A 17,643-nucleotide genomic window follows, 5' to 3' on the forward strand; every position below is an offset into this window, starting at 1 on the left:
CCTCTCTGGAGCTGTTTCTCAGAGCTATCTGAGGTGCTGTCTCCCAGGCTGCAGTCCTCATTTTGCCCCAAATAAAACTTAACTCACAAGTCTTAAGTTGAGCATCTTTTTAATTGACAAGTGTATCAGTCATGGAAAAGAAAAAGCTGAATGAACTAAGTATGATCAATATGTAAATAGAGTGGGAGCTGAAGGAATGGGAAGCGTGAAAGCATGACTATCAACTATTGCATCAGCCACTGTGCGATGCGACAGACAATGGCTGTGACAGAAAATCAAGCAGCAGTTCTAACAAGGCATCGTGGTTAGAGATTTGGAAATAAAAGCCAAAAGAATCAGCTAAAAAGTATTCAAAGTGGTCACCAACGGGAAAGCAGAAATTGAGAAGAATCAGGATTATAATAAGAGTCTGTATCATGAGAAATCATGCACAGATATTTGACTTCTTAATTTACAGACAAGTGTGCCTTTGGTTAAATAATCACATAAGAAAATGAATGAGGATGAAAGTTTATGCTTAATGAGAGCTGAGTGCAATAAATGACACCTGAGAGTTTACTAAAATGCAAGAACACTCGAAACATGCATGCAAACTGCGTGAATGATGTTAACCTTGAATGAAACCATGAAACAATATATCATCCCATTCAGATACACAGATATGGAATGAGTTCTCTATTCCCATTGCCTTACTGTGCACCAGGCAGGGAGGGAACAGGACCTAACGACGTACTCATCCTGGTGCTCAGCGACCTAGAGGGGTGGGATGGGGGAGGTGGGAGGGAAGTTCCAGAGGGAGGAGATACATGTACACTTATGGCTCATTCACAGTGCTGTATGGCAGAAACCAATACAGTATAATGCAAGTATTCTCCAGTTAAAAATAAAACATAAAATAAAAATAATTTAAAAATAATAAGATAAATAACAGAACACACAAAAAAGAAGAAGTGCTATTAAGACCAGAACTAGGAACTGAATTCAGGCCTCCTGGGGCAGATTCTAAGCTTCCCCTGTTAAACTGATGGAGCTGGAGTCTGACACGAGGACTGAAATTCTGGGTGTGTGAGGCCATTATGATCAGTTGGCTCTGTCTGGCATTGATCCAGGTCTTGTAGGCTAATAGGCTCTGGGGAAAAAGAAAAACCAATAAATCACTGACCAACTGGGTGCAGAAGAATGCTTTTCATTTCCTCAGAGATTCTCCTTCAGTTGCTTCAAAGTCAGATTCTGCCTTCCTCTGAGGGAAGACACACCTGTTCTTTTTTGCCTCCTTTTTCCCAGCTCTTGCTGGACTCCTCCCCTGACTCCATCCACATCATCACCTGTCCCTGCTGCCACCACCCTCCACGACAGGGACAGAAGTGACAGGACACAAGGACAAGATCCAGAGCGAAAACCCAAGGCCTTTCTGCCTTGAACCCAGATCCATTCTCTAATGCAACACGAGGCTCCCTCACAGACAGGACCCAGCTCCATGTTCCTCTAGCCCAGGAGTGGACACACACACAGTTCCTTTCTCTCCTCAGCTCTCGGCCTCCTCACCGCACAAGCACCTGCCCCGCTGCTTGGCTCCACCTCAACCCTGACCTCCACCTCCTGCAGCCCCACCCCTCCCCCCAAGCCCTGAGCCAGCAGCTCTGAACTGGAAAGCCCATCCAGAGGCCCCAGGGGACAGCAGCCCTGTCTAGAAACACTGGACTGCCACGGACTCTCCCCCTGACCGGACCCTGGAGCACCCCTGGCCTCGCCCCAACCCTCACTCTCGGCCCAGGCCCCTAGGCTGCACTTGGCCTTTCCTGCTCCTTCCGGGGAATCCCAGCTCCACTCCAGTTGCTGGGCTGGGCTGAGGCAGAGCAGGCCCTTCCTGCATTGCTCAGCCAGGGAGTCAACCAGGACTCACCCTCACTACCTGCAGGGGATCTGCTTTTCAATGTGGATTGGGGTTCTTGAGAATTTCCCCAGAATGAGGCTGTACCTGGCCCCCTCTGCATCCTGGGACTGCCATCCCACCCTCCACCTCCCAGCGGGAGCGCCCCATTTGAATTCCTGTTTCATTCAATATGTATGGAAATCCTATTAAGGTTTGCCACGTGAAATCATAAACAATTTTATTGAACACTAAAAACTTCAAAAGTGATTTTGGGAAATTAGCACATGATTTTCACAGTTTTCCCAGCAAATGCCCCAATACATACAAGACAACCATTTCTGCCCCAGAGGCACCAGAACTGATGTTCCCAGATAAGAACAGGAGAAACTACAGATCTGCTGGGTCCCTGCTCTGGGTACTACACGGACAGAGTCTGCTGCTGTGAGAACTAACCATCCCTATATGCCCAGGCCGAAGGCCAACTGATAAGGGAATTAGGTTTGGGGATAAGAAACCATGCCCCCAACAAGGCAGCTGACACAGAAGAGGCGGCCTCGACAGAAGGAGCCGAGTCTCTGACACCTTTTTACTGTTCCACGTTCTGCCTTTGCTCTTTGCCACACACAAAGCTCTGCTTCTATTTTCCTCTCCCCTCAACCCACTTGATTATGGGGAAGTAGTCAAAGAGCCCATCCCTTCCTCCACATCTCCAAGGCAGTGACCACCATGAGCAAGGGAACTGACTCAGGGGGGCAGGGTGAGGCCACAGAGAGCAGACCCACTGCCCTGCCCTAAAGAGTATCCCAAGGGGCTAGATAGGAAAAACCTGGAGACAGGATAAAATCAGTGACCCCAGTTGCCTGAGGATTGACTGGTCTCCTCTCTTCAAATGGTCAAGGTTTGTCTACTAGTCCTCCATATTATGGGGAAGGAGAGCCCAGCTAGCATGGGGGCACTTGATGGGAACTTGAGAAAGGTGCAGGCTGGGGGTGACCCAGCAGAAACTGAACTCAGAAGCTAGTTCATGGAGGAGGAATTTGGAAGGCTGCAAGACATCTCCAAGTGGGGCCTGGCCAGGGGACATCACAGGCAGGGCTCTGACCATCCACTGAACCCTAGTTTGAGCCTTATGATGCTTTCACTTGCATTCTTAATAATGACTGAAAACCCAGGGGGGAGAAATGCAGACAGGCACTTAGATCGTCACCTTTCCTCTGAATTCCTCTTCAGTTTTTATCCCCTCCTCACCAGGTACAGACACTTTACTAAAGGTTCTCTCTGATTCCTGGATCACCTAGACCCTCCCAACCAGCACATAATCCAACACATGCTCCCCAGACAAGCCCCGGTGAGCCTGACAGAAAACAAAGAGAGCTGAGAACAGAGCAGGGAGCTGAAATCCTCACTGCTGCCGAATCTCACGCAGAGCACCCCCTGCCCAGATTTCTCACCTGGCCTCCCTGTAGCTGATGCTGTCTTCCTCTTCTTAATATAACAATAGACACAAAATCCGATGATAAAAACAACAGCAACAGGAATGCTCACGATCCATCGTGATCTCTGGTGCACCAGGGTCTTTCCTGAAAAAGGACCTTATTATATTCAACCCAGACACCCCAGAGCCACAGCCTGCTCTCCTCTCCCTGACCCTGGCCTCTGACCCTCCCAGGGTCACAACTGCCTGCAGGCTCACCCCAGTCTCACCCAAGGGTAGGAGGTGGCACTGTGATTCCCGCTGTGTTCCACAATGCACTTGACCCGCTGCTCCTCTCCTTGGGGAATTTTTACCGTTTCCCAGGTGTAGTGGGTCCCATTCCCATCAGACAGGACACCCCCAGACTCCTGGGTGTCCCGGCTCATGGGTTCCTTGTCCCGAAACCAGACCACTGAGATAGTGCGGGGAAAGAAGCCAAAAGCCTTGCCTGTGAGGTGGACCATGCTCTCTGAGTCCTGGCTGTGGGTCACATTCACGGCTGGGGGCTCTGTGGGGAGAAAGCACAGAGCCAGTGAGGCCCGCGGCCAAGCCCTGCTCCCTCGAAGGAAGACGGAGCGCACAGAGCTGCTCCTCCTCACTGTCCACCTCTGGCTGAGCCCTCATCCCCCCAGGCCTGCTCCAAGTTCTGCACCCTGGGGCCCAAGTCCTCTGGCAGGGAAGGGGAGGGGTGGGATGGGCCTCACTCTCTTGGGACCACTGTTGATGCTGGGGAGGAGGCTGTGAAAGGTGGGCTCCTGGGGATTAGAGGGAATTTTCTGGATCAGGCAGGCTGGGAGCCAGAGGCCCACCCCCATCTAAGGCCCTCCTCTGCTGTCTGACACCCACCTCCCCTCGTACAGTTTCTGTCAGAGGACCCGCTGCTCCCCTGGATGATTGTCACAGGGGCAGTTCATGCCCCACCACCCACCCATCTTTCTACAGTAGATTTAACAGAACAGGAAAGAAACCCCAGGACACCGCGCCGAACAGAGCACATACATGCCCAGAGGACAGGGAGGGTCTCCGTGGGCAAGTCGGGATAGGAGACTTTAAGAACAGGGGCAGAGGAAGGGCCTGGCCCAGTGTCAGTACCTGTCCTCTCCATGAAGCCCGGCCAGGATTCCAGGTAGGCCTGTAGTCTCCTACAAAGTTCTCCCTGCACGTGGGCCTGGTAATGCTTGCTTAGAAAGCCGTCTGTGTCCCAAGGCTTCATTTCCATGGCCAAGGTTTGAGCAGAGGGTTGGAGCAGGGCACATCCGAGGGGCTCCGGGTAACAGGAGAGGAGGAGCTTCTCATTGAAGTACAGAAGGCGGAAGCCCCGGGGGTGGCTGTCTTCACTGATATTACAGCCCACGGTCTCCTGTAGGGAATGTAAGCCTGCCCGATCCCCACCCCGCCATCAGTGATTCCTCTGGTCCCCAGGGCCTCTGTCCTTGCACCCAAGTGAGAAAGTGCAGATAGAGAGAGGGCTCCCCCCTGCTCCCCTCCATGTCTTCCCTGTGCTGCTGGACTCACAGACCCCACTTCCTCATCCCCACCCCCAAATTCAGAGGAAAGAGGCCCATGCTCTGGGCCGCAGACCTTCCCGGAAAATGGCCCACGGCACTCTTGCCCCCTCTGTACTCTCACCTCCTTTCTCCTCCTGCAGGGGCAGGATTTCTGCTAGAAGTTTTCTGAGTTCCTTCAGGGTCGCATTCAAGACCGTGGACTCTGTCTCCCACGTCTCAGCTGCCAGTTTTTCAGCCCACCGTCCCCTGGGCTCTGCCCTGCCTTTTTTGTGATCATAGTGCAGGAAGGCCTGACCATCCAAGTATCCCTCAGCAAAAAAGCTGGACTGCGCAAAGCTATCCCAGGAAAGCACAGTCATGTTGTATAAAAGACTGTGGGATCCTGGGGAAGGAGGAACCACAGATGAAGCTGCTTTCTGGAGACAAGTGCACATCAGATATTTAACAGACCAGTTCTGTGTCCTGACCTGCTCCAGGTGCTGAGGATGCAGAACATGTATGAGTACAAGGGACCAGAATGAGGATTTCCATACGGGAAAATGGGAAAGAGAAGGAGGGAGAGGGGAATCGAGGAGTGGAGGGAGAGGGTGGAGATGGACACACGTGTAGGACAAGCGCCAGGACAGGGAGGCACCGGCTCCCTAAGGGTCCAGGCAGGAGGGCAATGGGAGAGGCAGGAAGAGCAGGGCGAGGGGAGGTGGAGTCAGAGGGAGGGAAGGGGAGTGTCAGACCCAGGACCAGAGGGATCCCTGCTCAGAGGGGGGCCAGGTGAGATGGAGAGCGAGGGCTGCTGCCCCTGGTGCAGGCTCATGATGGACAAGGCGGGCTCCAGGGAGGGTGAGGCAGGAGGCAGAGGGGCCTGAGGGGCTGGGCTGTGGCCCCAAGAGAGATGAAGGTGGGCCAGTAACCTGGAGGAGGTGAAGGAGTGGGTCTGGGCACAGAGTGCAAAGAGGCATGGTGAGGCCCCAGGTGGGGAGGTGGCTGCACCTGCCAGTGTCCCCTGGGAGAGGAGTCAGTGGCATGAGCATAAGGGTCATGGAGAATTAAAATATCGGAGTGGCAAGGGAAGATAGAACTGAAAGCCAAGGTGCACACTGGGAAGCACCTACATGGTGGGAGGGGTTGGAGGGAGTGAGGTCACACCTCCACAGAGGGTTCGGGCCAGGCAGCCAGCAAGCAGGGGGTGGGGGCCTGGGAGAAGACTCCCTGTAGGAAAAGCCTGCTGACCAAGTGGCACAAACAAGGATTTCGGATACAAGATTGACATAGTGAGAGTCCACTGGGGTCGTGGAACCAAAGAGAGGGTGATGAAGGCTAAGGAGGTGGGCAGTGGACCACGGGCAGTATTCCTACTGTGGGGGAAGGGAAGAGACTGCAGAGAAGACGCGATGAGGGCCTGGGATTGAGGGGCAAGGGGTGAGCATGGCTCAGGGGTGACCCCCCCGCCTTGGGTTAAGGTAAAGACAGAAGAGGAGGGATGCCCTGGGTGAGGGAGGATGAGAGTGAGGTGGAGATTCTGGGCACCATGGGGCCTGTGATTGATGAGAACTTGGTGAGGGCCCAAGGCAGTCGGACAAGGGTGGGAGCAGGGCAAGGTGCCATGGGGGGAACTGCAGAGGGACCAGGGCAAGTGGAGTCCAGCACCTGTGGCCCGGGGAGTGGAGGAATCCAGAGGGTGAGGTTTAGGATGCAGGAGTGGGGAGGGGCCGTGTTGGGGGAAAGGCTCCCCTTGGACGAGGGCCAAGAGCAGGTGCCTTCACGGGGTGGAGGTAGGAGGGTGGGTGTCAAGTGGGGGACAGGTCCTCCCCCAGGGGCTGGGCACTGTGCTCAAGGCCCAGGGATCATTGGCATGAGAGCTCCCCCTGGTGATGAAATAGGGCAGAGGCTGGAGAGGAAAATTCATGGGTAAAAGTCATCCCAAGAAAAGTAAGGCTAGTGAAAGCTGAGGGGAGGGAAGAGCCTTGCAGGTGACCGATCCTCGCAGGAAAAGACCCATGAGGGGAGGGGAGGGACCTGTAGTGGGAAAAGGGATGAGGGTGGGGACGCCCTAGGAAGAGATCAGAGAGCGGTAGAGAGGAGAGGGCAGCAGGGAGGGGAGGGGGCAGGACCGAGGGGGGAGGGCAAATCCTGAGGGGGCTCGAGGGCCAGCAAGGGAGGAGGTAAGGAGAGATTCAGTTGTGGGACCAGAGGCACAGCGGAAAATTAGAGTTCACGTTAGTGGGGGAGGGGGGACCACGGAAATCGCGGGAAGAATCCTTTGTTCCCAAAGCCCTCAGACCTAACCTCCGTCAGTGATTCAGGAGCCGCCACAGTGCCCATAGCAGTAGGAAGAGTGTGGATCCAGCTTGCCCCTTCCCAGAGGCCCTGGTCACTAGAAAAAGAGCCCTAACTCTCGGGGCTGAGGACCCCTGAGCGCCGCCAACCTGGAAACTCCTCGTTTCCGGCGTCCAGAAATGAGAAGAGACCGCAGAGCTAAGAATAGGAGAGGACAGCTTTCAGGGGCATAAGAGGGCGCCCCACAGACGGCTAAGAAGTGATCGCCTGAGCCTGGGACCTGGAAAAAACGCCATTCAAGAGAGCAACAGGGCGGGGCGGTGGCGGGGCGGGAAGCGGCAGGGAGCGGAGTGGGGACCAGGCTGCCTTGCCAATCAGGAGAATCTGAGGACTGAGGCAGGTGATGAGGACACCGGGGAGGGCAGGTGGGGCAGGGAGAGCAGAGGCTAGGAACTGGAAAGAGACTGAAACGCGGGATGCAGTGCTCGCCACACGCCGTGTGAAGCTCCCGGCCGCTCCTAGACCTTTCACCTCCCCGCCCCCCACCTTCCTCCCACCCCCACCCCCAACTCCTCTATTCGCTCACCCCCAGCCGCAATTGAGACGATCCCCGCGACGCTCACCGAATCCCCTCGAATACTAACCACCCGAACCCCTGACCCAGCCCGGACTCCGTCCAGACTGAGACCTCAATGAACCTCACTCACCGGCGGCGTTACCCAGGAGCACAAAAAAGGCAAGGCCGTCTAGAAACAGCCAGACACGAGACAGCCCCATGGCCCAGATCTTGTCTGCCCGCCAGAGGCTCCGGGACCGAAGGAAAGCTGACGGACCCGAGGAACCGCGGCGGAGAACTGAGCTGTGGGGAAGTCGGGCGGACAAATCTATTCACCACGCCGGTGCCCTAGCCCCGCCCGCCAGGGCCCGCCCAGCCCCGGCCCGGCCCCTCTGCTTGGTTAGCCCGTTTCTTACCGGCTTCCCTGGTGGCTCAGACGGTAAAAGCATCTTTCTGCAATGAGGAGACCTGGGTTCGATCCCTGGGTTGGGAAGATCCCCTGCAGAAGGAAAAGAATACTCCAGTATTCTTGCCTGGAAAATCCCATGGATGGCGGAGCCTGATGGGCTACTGTCCATGGGGTCGCAAAGAGTCGGACACGACTGAGCGACTTCACTTCACTTCACTTCCGCTCCTCAGTTCAGTTCAGTTCAGTCGCTCAGTCGTGTCCAACTCTTTGCGACCCCTTGAACAGCAGCACGGGTCTTCCCTGTCCATCACCAATTCCCGGAGCTTACCCAAACTCATGTCCATTGAGTCGGTGATGCCATCCAATGCTCTCATTCCCTGTCGTCCCCTTCTCCTCCTGCCCTCAATTTTTCCCAGCATCAGGGTCTTTTCCAGTGAGTCAGCTCTTCACATCAGGTGGCCAAAGTATTGGAGTTTCAGCTTCAACATCAGTCTTTCCAATGAATACCCAGGACTGATCTTTAGGATGGACTGGTTGGATCTCCTTGCAGTCCAAGGGACTCTCAAGAGTCTTCTCCAACACCACAGTTCAAAAGCATCAATTCTTCTTCGGCACTCAGCTTTCTTTATAGTCCAACTCTTACATCCATACATGACTACTGGAAAAATCATAGCCTTGACTAGACAGACCTTTGTTGGCAAAGTAATGTCTCTGCTTTTTAATATGCTGTCTAGATTGGTCATAACTTTCCTTCCAAGGACTAAGCCTCTTTTAATTTCATGGCTGCAGTCACCATCTGCAGTGATTTTAAAAGCCTGAAGGCTAGAAAAGCCAAGGAGGTGAGACAGAGGGTGAGCTTTAGAGACATCTCAATGTTTCCGGCTCTTCCGTTAGTCACGACTTCTCTTCCAACCCAACCCACCTCCACCTCCCTCCACCTCGCACAGCAGAGTTACTGGCGAAAGTCTACTGAGACCAGCCAGGGTCTTCCCCGGTGGTCCAGTGGTTAAGAATCCGCCTGCCAGAACAGGGGACACGGGTTCCATACCTGGCCTGGGAAGATCTGCATGCCTCGGGGCAACTAAGCCTGCGCACAGCAACAACTCAACCCTTGAGCTGCAATCACTGAAGCCAGAGTGCCCTAGAACTCCTGCTCCACAAGGGAAAGTCACCTTAAATGAGAAGCCCGTTCAGCCCAACTAGAGAGCAGTCCTCCCCCTCTGCAACAAAAGAAAGCCCAGCCAAGCAAGGAACAAGCTAGGTGCCACAGGGAAGAATCACTGCAGCTGAGAAAACAAACAAAAAGTCTACTGAGACCAGATTTGTAGATTTCAGCAACTCTGCCTCTCAGAAGTCACTACCCCAGATGAATGACCAAACCCTTCTCTCTCTCTTCTTTCATTTTTTAAAAAATTTATTTTTAATCGGAGGACACCTGCTTTACAATGGTTGGTTTCTGCTGTACAACAGCATGAATCAGCCATAAATATACATACATCCCCTCCCTCTAATCTCCTTCTCCTCCTCTGACTGACTGCTATGTGTCTTCTGGTGGCCTCATCCTATAAGTATCTGCATTCTCCCAAGGAGACTCTTGGTTCAGCCCCTGGGGAATCACAGGTTCAGTGAGATGACTCCCTATGATACACTCCAATACCAGCCTCTCCAGATTCCCTTTTCAAGCTGCCTCAGTATGTCTGCACCTCTGGGCCCATCCTCCCCTCAAACCCAACAGGACTACAAGCAAACTCCGCACACCAGCCTCTCCTAGTTCTCTTTAAGCATCTCCAGCTTGGTCCCTTCTGATCCCCTTTCCCCTCCCTCTCATGGATTCACAGTCAGCTCCTCCAACCCCTTTTCAATCCCACAACAGCTACCTTAGTCCAAGCTTTCACCTACCTCAGCCTAGAGAACTGCAAAGGCTTCCTAAACACAGGTCTGTCCCCAGTTATTACCATAATGTCCCAAGCCATCCACAGCTGCCCCACCTGCAGATTAACACACAACGTCTCTACTCCATCTTAAGTGGAAGCTGCCACAACCAGCTAGGTGGCACCATATTCCATTTCTCTGTGACAATAAGGATGCCACTGCTTACACATCACTCTCCTGTGGGTTACTCTCCTCTGCCTTCCAGCCCATCAGAACAACACATCCTAAAAGCACATCCCAATTAGATGGTGGTAGGGGTGGCACAACCTTGGGATCATACTAAAAACTACCTGTTTGCTTTTTGTTTTTTTGCTTTTATGTTTTTTTCCTTTCTTTAACTGTTTGCTTTAAAAGGGTGAATTAAGTGATATATGAACTATATTTCAAATATAACAATAATGCCATCCTGAAAGTCTTCTTCTACTGAAATGCCATCCTGAAAGTCTTCTTCTACTGAAAGATGTCCCCAAAGCACATCTTTTGGTCTTTGGAATATGTACACCATGGTCCTCAAACTTGACTGCTTATAGAACCACCTGGAGAGTTTTTACTGTCTGTATCTCTAGGCCATGGCCAAAACCAACTGAATTAGTATCCCTTGGGTTGGGCCTAGGCTTCCTATCCTTTAAAGCCCCCTCAGTGATTCCAGTTTTAGAATAATTGGTCTAGCCCTTGTTGAAACCTCCCTGATGGAACAAAGTGTGCCCTGCCTTGAACCCCATCTGATCATTTTATACATCCCCCCCATTAGACAATGAGTCACTCTGGGATCAGGACCTGTGTTCATTTCGTGTTTGTGTCCCTGCAAATGCTTTTAAAAAGTTGTTCTCTGCCTCTCATTACTAACCATTCCACTAAGATCCTTATGCAATACTTTTGCTGTGGACCCAAATGTCATGCCTCAGAAAGTGTTAACATTTCTTAGATTTCACATCATTTTTGTTAATTACTTTGACCATCATAATTTATGTAGCAGGTCAGAGATTGGGTCCTGTCCCATCCCAGAGAGATTCTTTTTCACTGCTAAAGCTCACAAGTGAAAGCGGACCTCCCCCAGAGTAGTAGAGTGGATGGAGTCTGCCTCCCAATGCAGGGAACATGGGTTCCATCCTTGGTCTGGGAAGATTCCACATGCCCGGGGCGGGGGAGGGGGGGGGCGGCGGCAACTGAGCCCCTGTACCACAACTGGGCTTCCCTGGTGGCTCAGACAGTAAAGCCTCTGTTGTAATGCAGAGGACCTGGCTTCGATTCCTGGGTCGGGAAGATCCCCTGAAGAAGGAAATGGCAACCCACTCCAGTACTCTTGCCTGGAAAATTCTATGGATGGAGAAGCCTGGTAGGCTACAGTCCACGGGGTCCCAAAGAGTCGGACAGGACTGAGCAACTGCACTGGTTCACAACTACTGAACCCCGCCTCCCAGCTCTAGACAGGCTCCTGGCAACTAGAGAAGCCCCCTGCGCAGCAACAAAGACTCAGAGCAACCAGAAAGAAAGAAATAAGTAGTGAAGGTATAGACAGGCAGATGGGAAGCCAGCTCTCCTGACAGCTAGACAAGCCCTTTCCTCCAAGTCAGTCTTCCTTCCAAGACTTAATGGGTGTGGCTGCTCCAACAAACTGGTTCACTTAGGTGAACCCTCTCTCCCCTCAAGACTTTTCATACTAAGGTTAACATGCTACGTTTGTTTCCCAGCATTTCGGGATGATTGTAATGAGAGATAAAGCCAACTACTCTCCGTGGGAAGTAAGACTCCAGATTTGGGGGGCTCGCCTGGATTTAGCCGTGGCCGCCTCCTCCCCCATCACACGTAGCAGCTATTCCGGTGTACCAAGTGCTTTTCCTCCGCCCACCGGGCCTCCAGACTCCCCTGCTTTACTCTATAAACTACTTTTTCTCCATTCTTCCTTTTGTACCCCTGGACTCACCGGCACACGGGCCTCCTTCTCTCCGCTGATCTCTGGTACCACTACAGGGTTGGGAAAGGAAACAGAAAACGATCCGAGAGTTGGGAGTTTACATAATCCAGGGCGGAGCTCGGCGAACCCTCAGAAGGTCACCCCTCCCCTCAACTCTGGTTTAAAGGGAAGAAACGCTGTTCGTGGATTTAAAAAAAAAAAAAAAGGCAGAATGAAGGAATTTATGGGCAGGTTTGGGAGGAGTGAGCTGCCTTAGGTTTCCGGTTCTCAAACTGCTCAACATCTGCAGGCTGCAGGCTGTGAAAACGCAGATCTGCCCGGATCCGCGGAAATTTCCAGTCGTAGGTCCGAAGGGAGATCCCGGAACCCGATTTATTTCAAGCACCCTCTGGGTCGATTCTGAATAGGGAGATACTTTTCCGAGCCCTGAGCCCACGAGGTCGCTCTTGAATTGTAGGATCCAAGTACATTCCCTAGCGCCTCGCGTCGCCTCTGGAAGGAAAGCGCCCGCCGCGGAGCAGGCCTTCGAATCCCGTCCGCCCACCCCAGAGGAAAGCAAAAACTGAGGATCCAGGAAAACATACACACTAGACCCAGTGTGACTTTCTTCAAAGACCAGGGTGAAAAAAAAAAAATAAAAAAAAAAATTACCAAAAAAAAAAAAAGACCAGGGTGCCTTCGTGAAATGATACAATAGCTGCAGAGCCGTGCAGATGCTGGCAAAATGCCAGTGTGAGCTCCGACTTGGGCTTTGGTCCTTGACCAGTCCCAGATGAGTGACGTGTGCTTGAAAATGGGGGGATAAACTGTAAAGGTGAGAGTGGAAAAGGAGGGAGGGAAGGGGGAAAAGGTTGAAAAAGATAAGAGAAAGGGAGAAAAAAGCTACAGGGGAGATGAATTTTTAACAGTGTAATTTTATGATTTCTAACATATTTATTCTTTATCTAGATCTGTCTTTTATTCAAAGTTTGCCATAACTGTTTGATCTCTGTCTAAATGCATAAGTAGACGGCTGTTTTTGTTCCTGCCTAACCACTGGGGAGTAAATTGCCCAGTCTCTCCCTCCAGATGTCCAAGGCATAGCTCTCAGCAAAAAGACAAGGTGTCTTATTTCTTTTGTTTACCTAACCAAAGGACTCATTCCAAAGAGATTTATATGTTAAAAATCAACTTTGAAAGTACATACTTTACATAAAACACCTGTTTGAAACATAGAGCTGGCTGAGTTCTGGCAATTTACATGCCCATGTGACCATTACCACGATGAAGATGAAGAACTGCTGTTGTTTAGTCGCTAAGTTGTGTGCAGCTCTTTGCGACCCCATGGACAGTAGCCTGTCAGGTTCCTCTGTTCATGAGATTTTCCAGACAAGGATACTGAAGTGGGTTACCATTTCCTTCTCCATGGGATCTTCCCAAACCATGGATCGCACCTGGGTCTCCTGCAGTGGTGAGTGGGTTCTTCACCACTGAACCACCAGAGAAGTCCCAGAGCCACCTAGGGTGAATGTCAAATTCCCTCAAAGAAATATCATTAAGAGAAAATCTTTGTGACACTTTAAGCCCACACAAATGCTTAAAACAGAACCAACACCAGAAAACCAAAATCCTAGTTCAGATGAGATCTCTGAAGCTGGCTATAATTCTTTGTGGGATGTGTTAGGTAGAAAGGATAACTCTGTTTAGGGCTATAGCTCAGTAGCCCCTACATCCTGGGAGCCTCAGAAAGGACCCTGGATTTTCAGCTACCCACAGTAGCTGGGGCAAAAGTAGAATCTCCTTGAATTCCTGAGGATTTTACATTTATTCAGTGACATTGTGGGTGTTGATTTCATCTTTGAATATTTTGAAATTAATTTGCTTTGACTCTAAATAAGAACCGGAAACAGGAAGCCAGGAACTGATCTTGAACCATTGCCCCACCCATGACTCATGCAATAATCCTAAGAGTTTTTGAGCCAACAAAATCCATGGTTAGATAAACAGTAAATTCTCCTTTTCAACATGTTTCAGATATCCCAGCTTACCTAGTAAGGTTCTAACTTGAACCCCAGACTTAACATTTAAAATTTATATTCTTGTTGGCACTGATTTTTATTTTTAAAAGTGTTTGGTTGTGCTGGGTCTTCGTTGCTGCATGGACTTTTCTCTAGTTGTGGTGAATGGGGGCTACTTTCTAGCGGCAGGGCACAAGCCTCTCATTGCTGTAGATTTTCTTGCTGCAGAGCACAGGTTCTAGGGCGCACGGGCTTCAGTATTTGCTGGTACATGGGCTCAGTAGTTGAGGCTCCTAGGCTCTAGGGCACAGGCTCAACAGATGTGGTGCATGGGCCTGTTTCCCTAAGGCATGTGGGATCTTCCCAGATCCAGGATCAAACCTGTGTCTCCTGCCTTGGAAGGCTGATTCCTTACCACTGAGCCACCAGGGAAGCCCTGATTTTTAAATAATTCCTGTATTTTACGATGAGTTTGTTGCAGTAAGCTGTTGCAGCCTGGCAGAGCAGAGACCAGAACCTGCCCCATGACTCAAGGATACTGCAAACTATGCCCTCGTGATTGTCCTAGTAAGCATGCCAAATGGCGGGACGTGCTCTCTGCTCCCCTTCACTGCCTACCCCTGTGTCTGTCCCCATGGAAACAAAACAAGATGTTCCTGATCAAGTGCAGAGCCTTAACTTGACTCTTTATGGTGCGCTAATCAAACTCCCCAGTATAGCTATTCCCTAATGATCTGATATGACTTCTGCCAATAAAAGTGCAGGCTGAAAAGAGCCATTTTGTCTTCCTGCCATGGAGAGCAAGGCCCCCTGACTCTCCCGCTTGCCAAATTATATGTGTCTGTCTTTTCATTATGCGCTCGCCCCCATTTCAGGTCTTTCTCACCCACTGTGCTGGACAGGGCAGTAAGCCATCTGAAATTACCCGTAAAATTAAGTGAATAGATGTGTAGTTCTTCACTGGCTTTCTGCTAACATCGTCTTTAAAATGTATCAACACTGAAATCCAGTCACTTCTCACACCTCTACGGCTTCCATTCGAGAACCATCCTCTCCTCAGTAGTAACAGGCTAGTCTTCCAGGTGGGCTCCCTGCCCTGCTGTCTATTACCCACATAACAGCAGACAAGATCCTTTTTCTTTTCTTTTTAATGAATGGCATCTTCCTCTGTGTCTATGTACTTGTCGCACCGGTCCTCCTTCACAGCCTGTGGCTCTCTCACAGCAGGAGGGCGTCTCTGGAGTATCTATTTGGCACACTGGCTCCCCTTCACCGCTTGTGGCTCTCTCACAGCAGGAGGCTTCTCTGGAGCTGTGGCTGCAGCTCCGTACTTGAGGCCTGTGGGCTTAGTTGCTCCCAGCCCCGTGGGATCTTAGCTTCCTGTGCAGGGAGAGTTTCCTGCATTGGAAGGCAGATTTTTAACTACTGGACTGCCAGGGAATGATCTTTTAAACTGACCTTTTAAAAGACGCCATGATCTGTTAAGCTGTGAATTAGAGCATGTCCTCACCACCACACCCCAAAGAACACTGCAGTGTCTACCCTTCTTAGAATGAACTCCCACCCCCTCACCACTGTGTCCAAGCCCCTCATGACAGGGCCCCTCTGGTCGCCCTAGCCTCAGTCCACCAGTCTCAGCCCAGCTCCTCCGACTACGCACACGGGCCTCTAACACTGCTCGGTCCTGCCCAGGCTCCTGGCCCTGCTGTGACTCCCCAAATGCACCCCTTCTCCAGAAACTCACCTGGTTGGCACCCCACTTCCATTCAGTTCTCTGGTCCAGTGGCCCAAGGTCAAGGCCTCAGAAGTGCGATGTCTGACAAACCCTGAATTATTGGCCCTGCCATCGCCACTACCAATCTTCTGGCCCAGCCATAATTTTCTCCAGAGCAGTTATCAGTGATACCAGAATATATGTTTTTGTCATCTGTATCATTGAAATATATATTCTTTAAAAGAAGAACCTTGGGGCTTCCGTGATGGTCCAGTAGATAAGAATCCATTTGCCAATGCAGAGGGCATGGGTTTCATCCCTGGTCCGGGAAGATTCCTCAGGCAATGCAGCAACTGAGCCATGTGCCTCAGCCACTGAGCCCGAGTGTCCAACTACTGAAGCCTGTGTGCCTAGAGCCTGTGCTCACAGCAGGAGAAGCCCCTATTTGCTGCCACTAGAGAAAGCCTGCTCACAGCAACAAAGACCCAGCACAGCCATAAAGAAATATGTGCTGGGCTTAGTTGCTCAGTTGTGTCCCACTCTTTGTGACCCCATGGACTGTAGCCAGCTAGGCTCCTCTGTCCGTGGGGATTCTCCAGGCAAGAATACTAGAGTGGGTTGCCATGCCCTCCTCCAGGGGATCTTCCCAACCCAGGGATCAAACCCAGGTTTCCTGCATTGCTGTTACTATAGGCATATATAGTAGCCTGCCTCAGGGAACCCTGTCCCTCCTCCTCCTGACCCTTAGACTAAAGTGTGTTTGTTTACATCACAGGGAGATAACCTGAGCCTGCCCATCTGTGGAGGGACTGTGACATTCTTGGGTTCTTTGTGTGGGAAATGGCACCACTTGTCTGATGCTTACCGGTGTGGCTCAGAAGTTCATGAGGGGCAGGGGGTGGGGGCAGAGGGGGCAGGAATCACGGATAGCTGTGGCATCTCTGTTTACTGATATGGCAGGAGATATTCCATTTCATACCACCTCTGAAATAGCTGTAAGGAAGCAAAACTAACAACCTCCCCTGCCTGAGGCTTGCCATTCTAAGAGATATTTGCAAGAATTAAGTAGTCTTTTTACTTTGTTTCCTCACAGCACCGCCATCTCTGATCCATAAAAGAACCTGGCATCCAGGCCTCAACAAGATGGTTATTTAGAGACATTAGTCTGCCATCTTCTTGGTCAGTCGGCTCTCCAAATAAAGTCGGATTCCTTGCCTTGACACCTTGTCTCTTGGATTTATTGGCCTATTGTGTGGCAAGCAGAGAGAGCTTGGACTCTGTTACAGTAGTACACACTGGAAAATGTAGGGTGGGTTCAAGCCAAAGAGTACGGTAAGAAAGATTTGAGACAGGCCAAGAGGGGCGGGCTGACCAGCGAAGGGTAAACTTTTGGTAGAGGTAAACTTCAGAAAGAGAAGGAAAATATAGGGTGTGGGAGAGATGCCTCAGAGAAGAAAGAGCTGAGCAAGTTGGACCAATACAGGGCATGCCTCGCACAGTATGTCAGGGTGAGCAAGCGTAATCTGTCAGGGTGAACTAACATGACAGGTGGGGGACAGCAGAGAAGACTGAAAAAGAAAAATCTGTATACTGCTGAGAAGGACAGAGTATGAAAACATACTCGAAAGCTAAGTGTCATGTGGGCTACAGCAGGGCACAACCATACCTGACAGAGAATGGAAAGGCTAAATAAATACAGAAGTGATGAGGCACAGAAGGCTTGGGTAAGGTGAGATGGAGCTGGAAAGGGTAATAAATAAAAGTTGAGTCTAAATGTTGACCCCCCGATGAAACTAAGAATCTGTTCCCATTAACTCATTAACAAGAATTATGTGGAATATAGTTGTGGTTGATGTGGGTTTTCAATATTGGTAGCATATATTAAGCAGGTCCCAATATTGATTGGACCTCCTGGAGAAGGCAATGGCACCCCACTCCAGTACTCTTGCCTGGAAAATCCCATGGATGGAGCAGCCTAGTAGGCTGCAGTC

At 51.1% G+C, this 17,643-nt stretch overlaps 1 protein-coding gene across 1 annotated transcript; it reads right to left on the reverse strand.

Moving 5' to 3' along the window:
• Positions 1 to 1,004: 1,004 nt before the first annotated feature.
• On the reverse strand, positions 1,005 to 7,998 carry LOC139178979 (MHC class I polypeptide-related sequence B-like). Its single transcript, XM_070778150.1, has 6 exons — positions 7,837 to 7,998; positions 4,977 to 5,237; positions 4,440 to 4,724; positions 3,796 to 3,855; positions 3,325 to 3,453; positions 1,005 to 1,129 (listed from the first exon to the last, which is right to left on the reverse strand). The coding sequence occupies exons 1-6, from the start codon at positions 7,904 to 7,906 to the stop codon at positions 1,017 to 1,019; spliced, it is 918 nt and encodes a 305-aa protein (XP_070634251.1). The 5' UTR covers positions 7,907 to 7,998; the 3' UTR covers positions 1,005 to 1,016.
• Positions 7,999 to 17,643: the final 9,645 nt, after the last annotated feature.

This window comes from Bos indicus, chromosome 23, assembly GCF_029378745.1.
Source record: "Bos indicus isolate NIAB-ARS_2022 breed Sahiwal x Tharparkar chromosome 23, NIAB-ARS_B.indTharparkar_mat_pri_1.0, whole genome shotgun sequence".
NCBI lineage: Eukaryota > Metazoa > Chordata > Mammalia > Artiodactyla > Bovidae > Bos > Bos indicus.

What these genes read in the sequence shown, in the direction of transcription:
- LOC139178979 (XM_070778150.1), bottom strand. Translation starts at nt 7,906, where the DNA reads ATGGGGCTGTCTCGTGTCTGGCTGTTTCTAGACGGCCTTGCCTTTTTT. An exon ending in GCTCCTGGGTAACGCCGCCG is followed by an intron (nt 5,238 to 7,836) that starts GTGAGTGAGGTT and finishes CTCCTTCCCCAG; the next exon opens with GATCCCACAGTCTTTTATAC. An exon ending in GAGCATGGTCCACCTCACAG is followed by an intron (nt 3,454 to 3,795) that starts GCAAGGCTTTTG and finishes GTCCTTTTTCAG; the next exon opens with GAAAGACCCTGGTGCACCAG.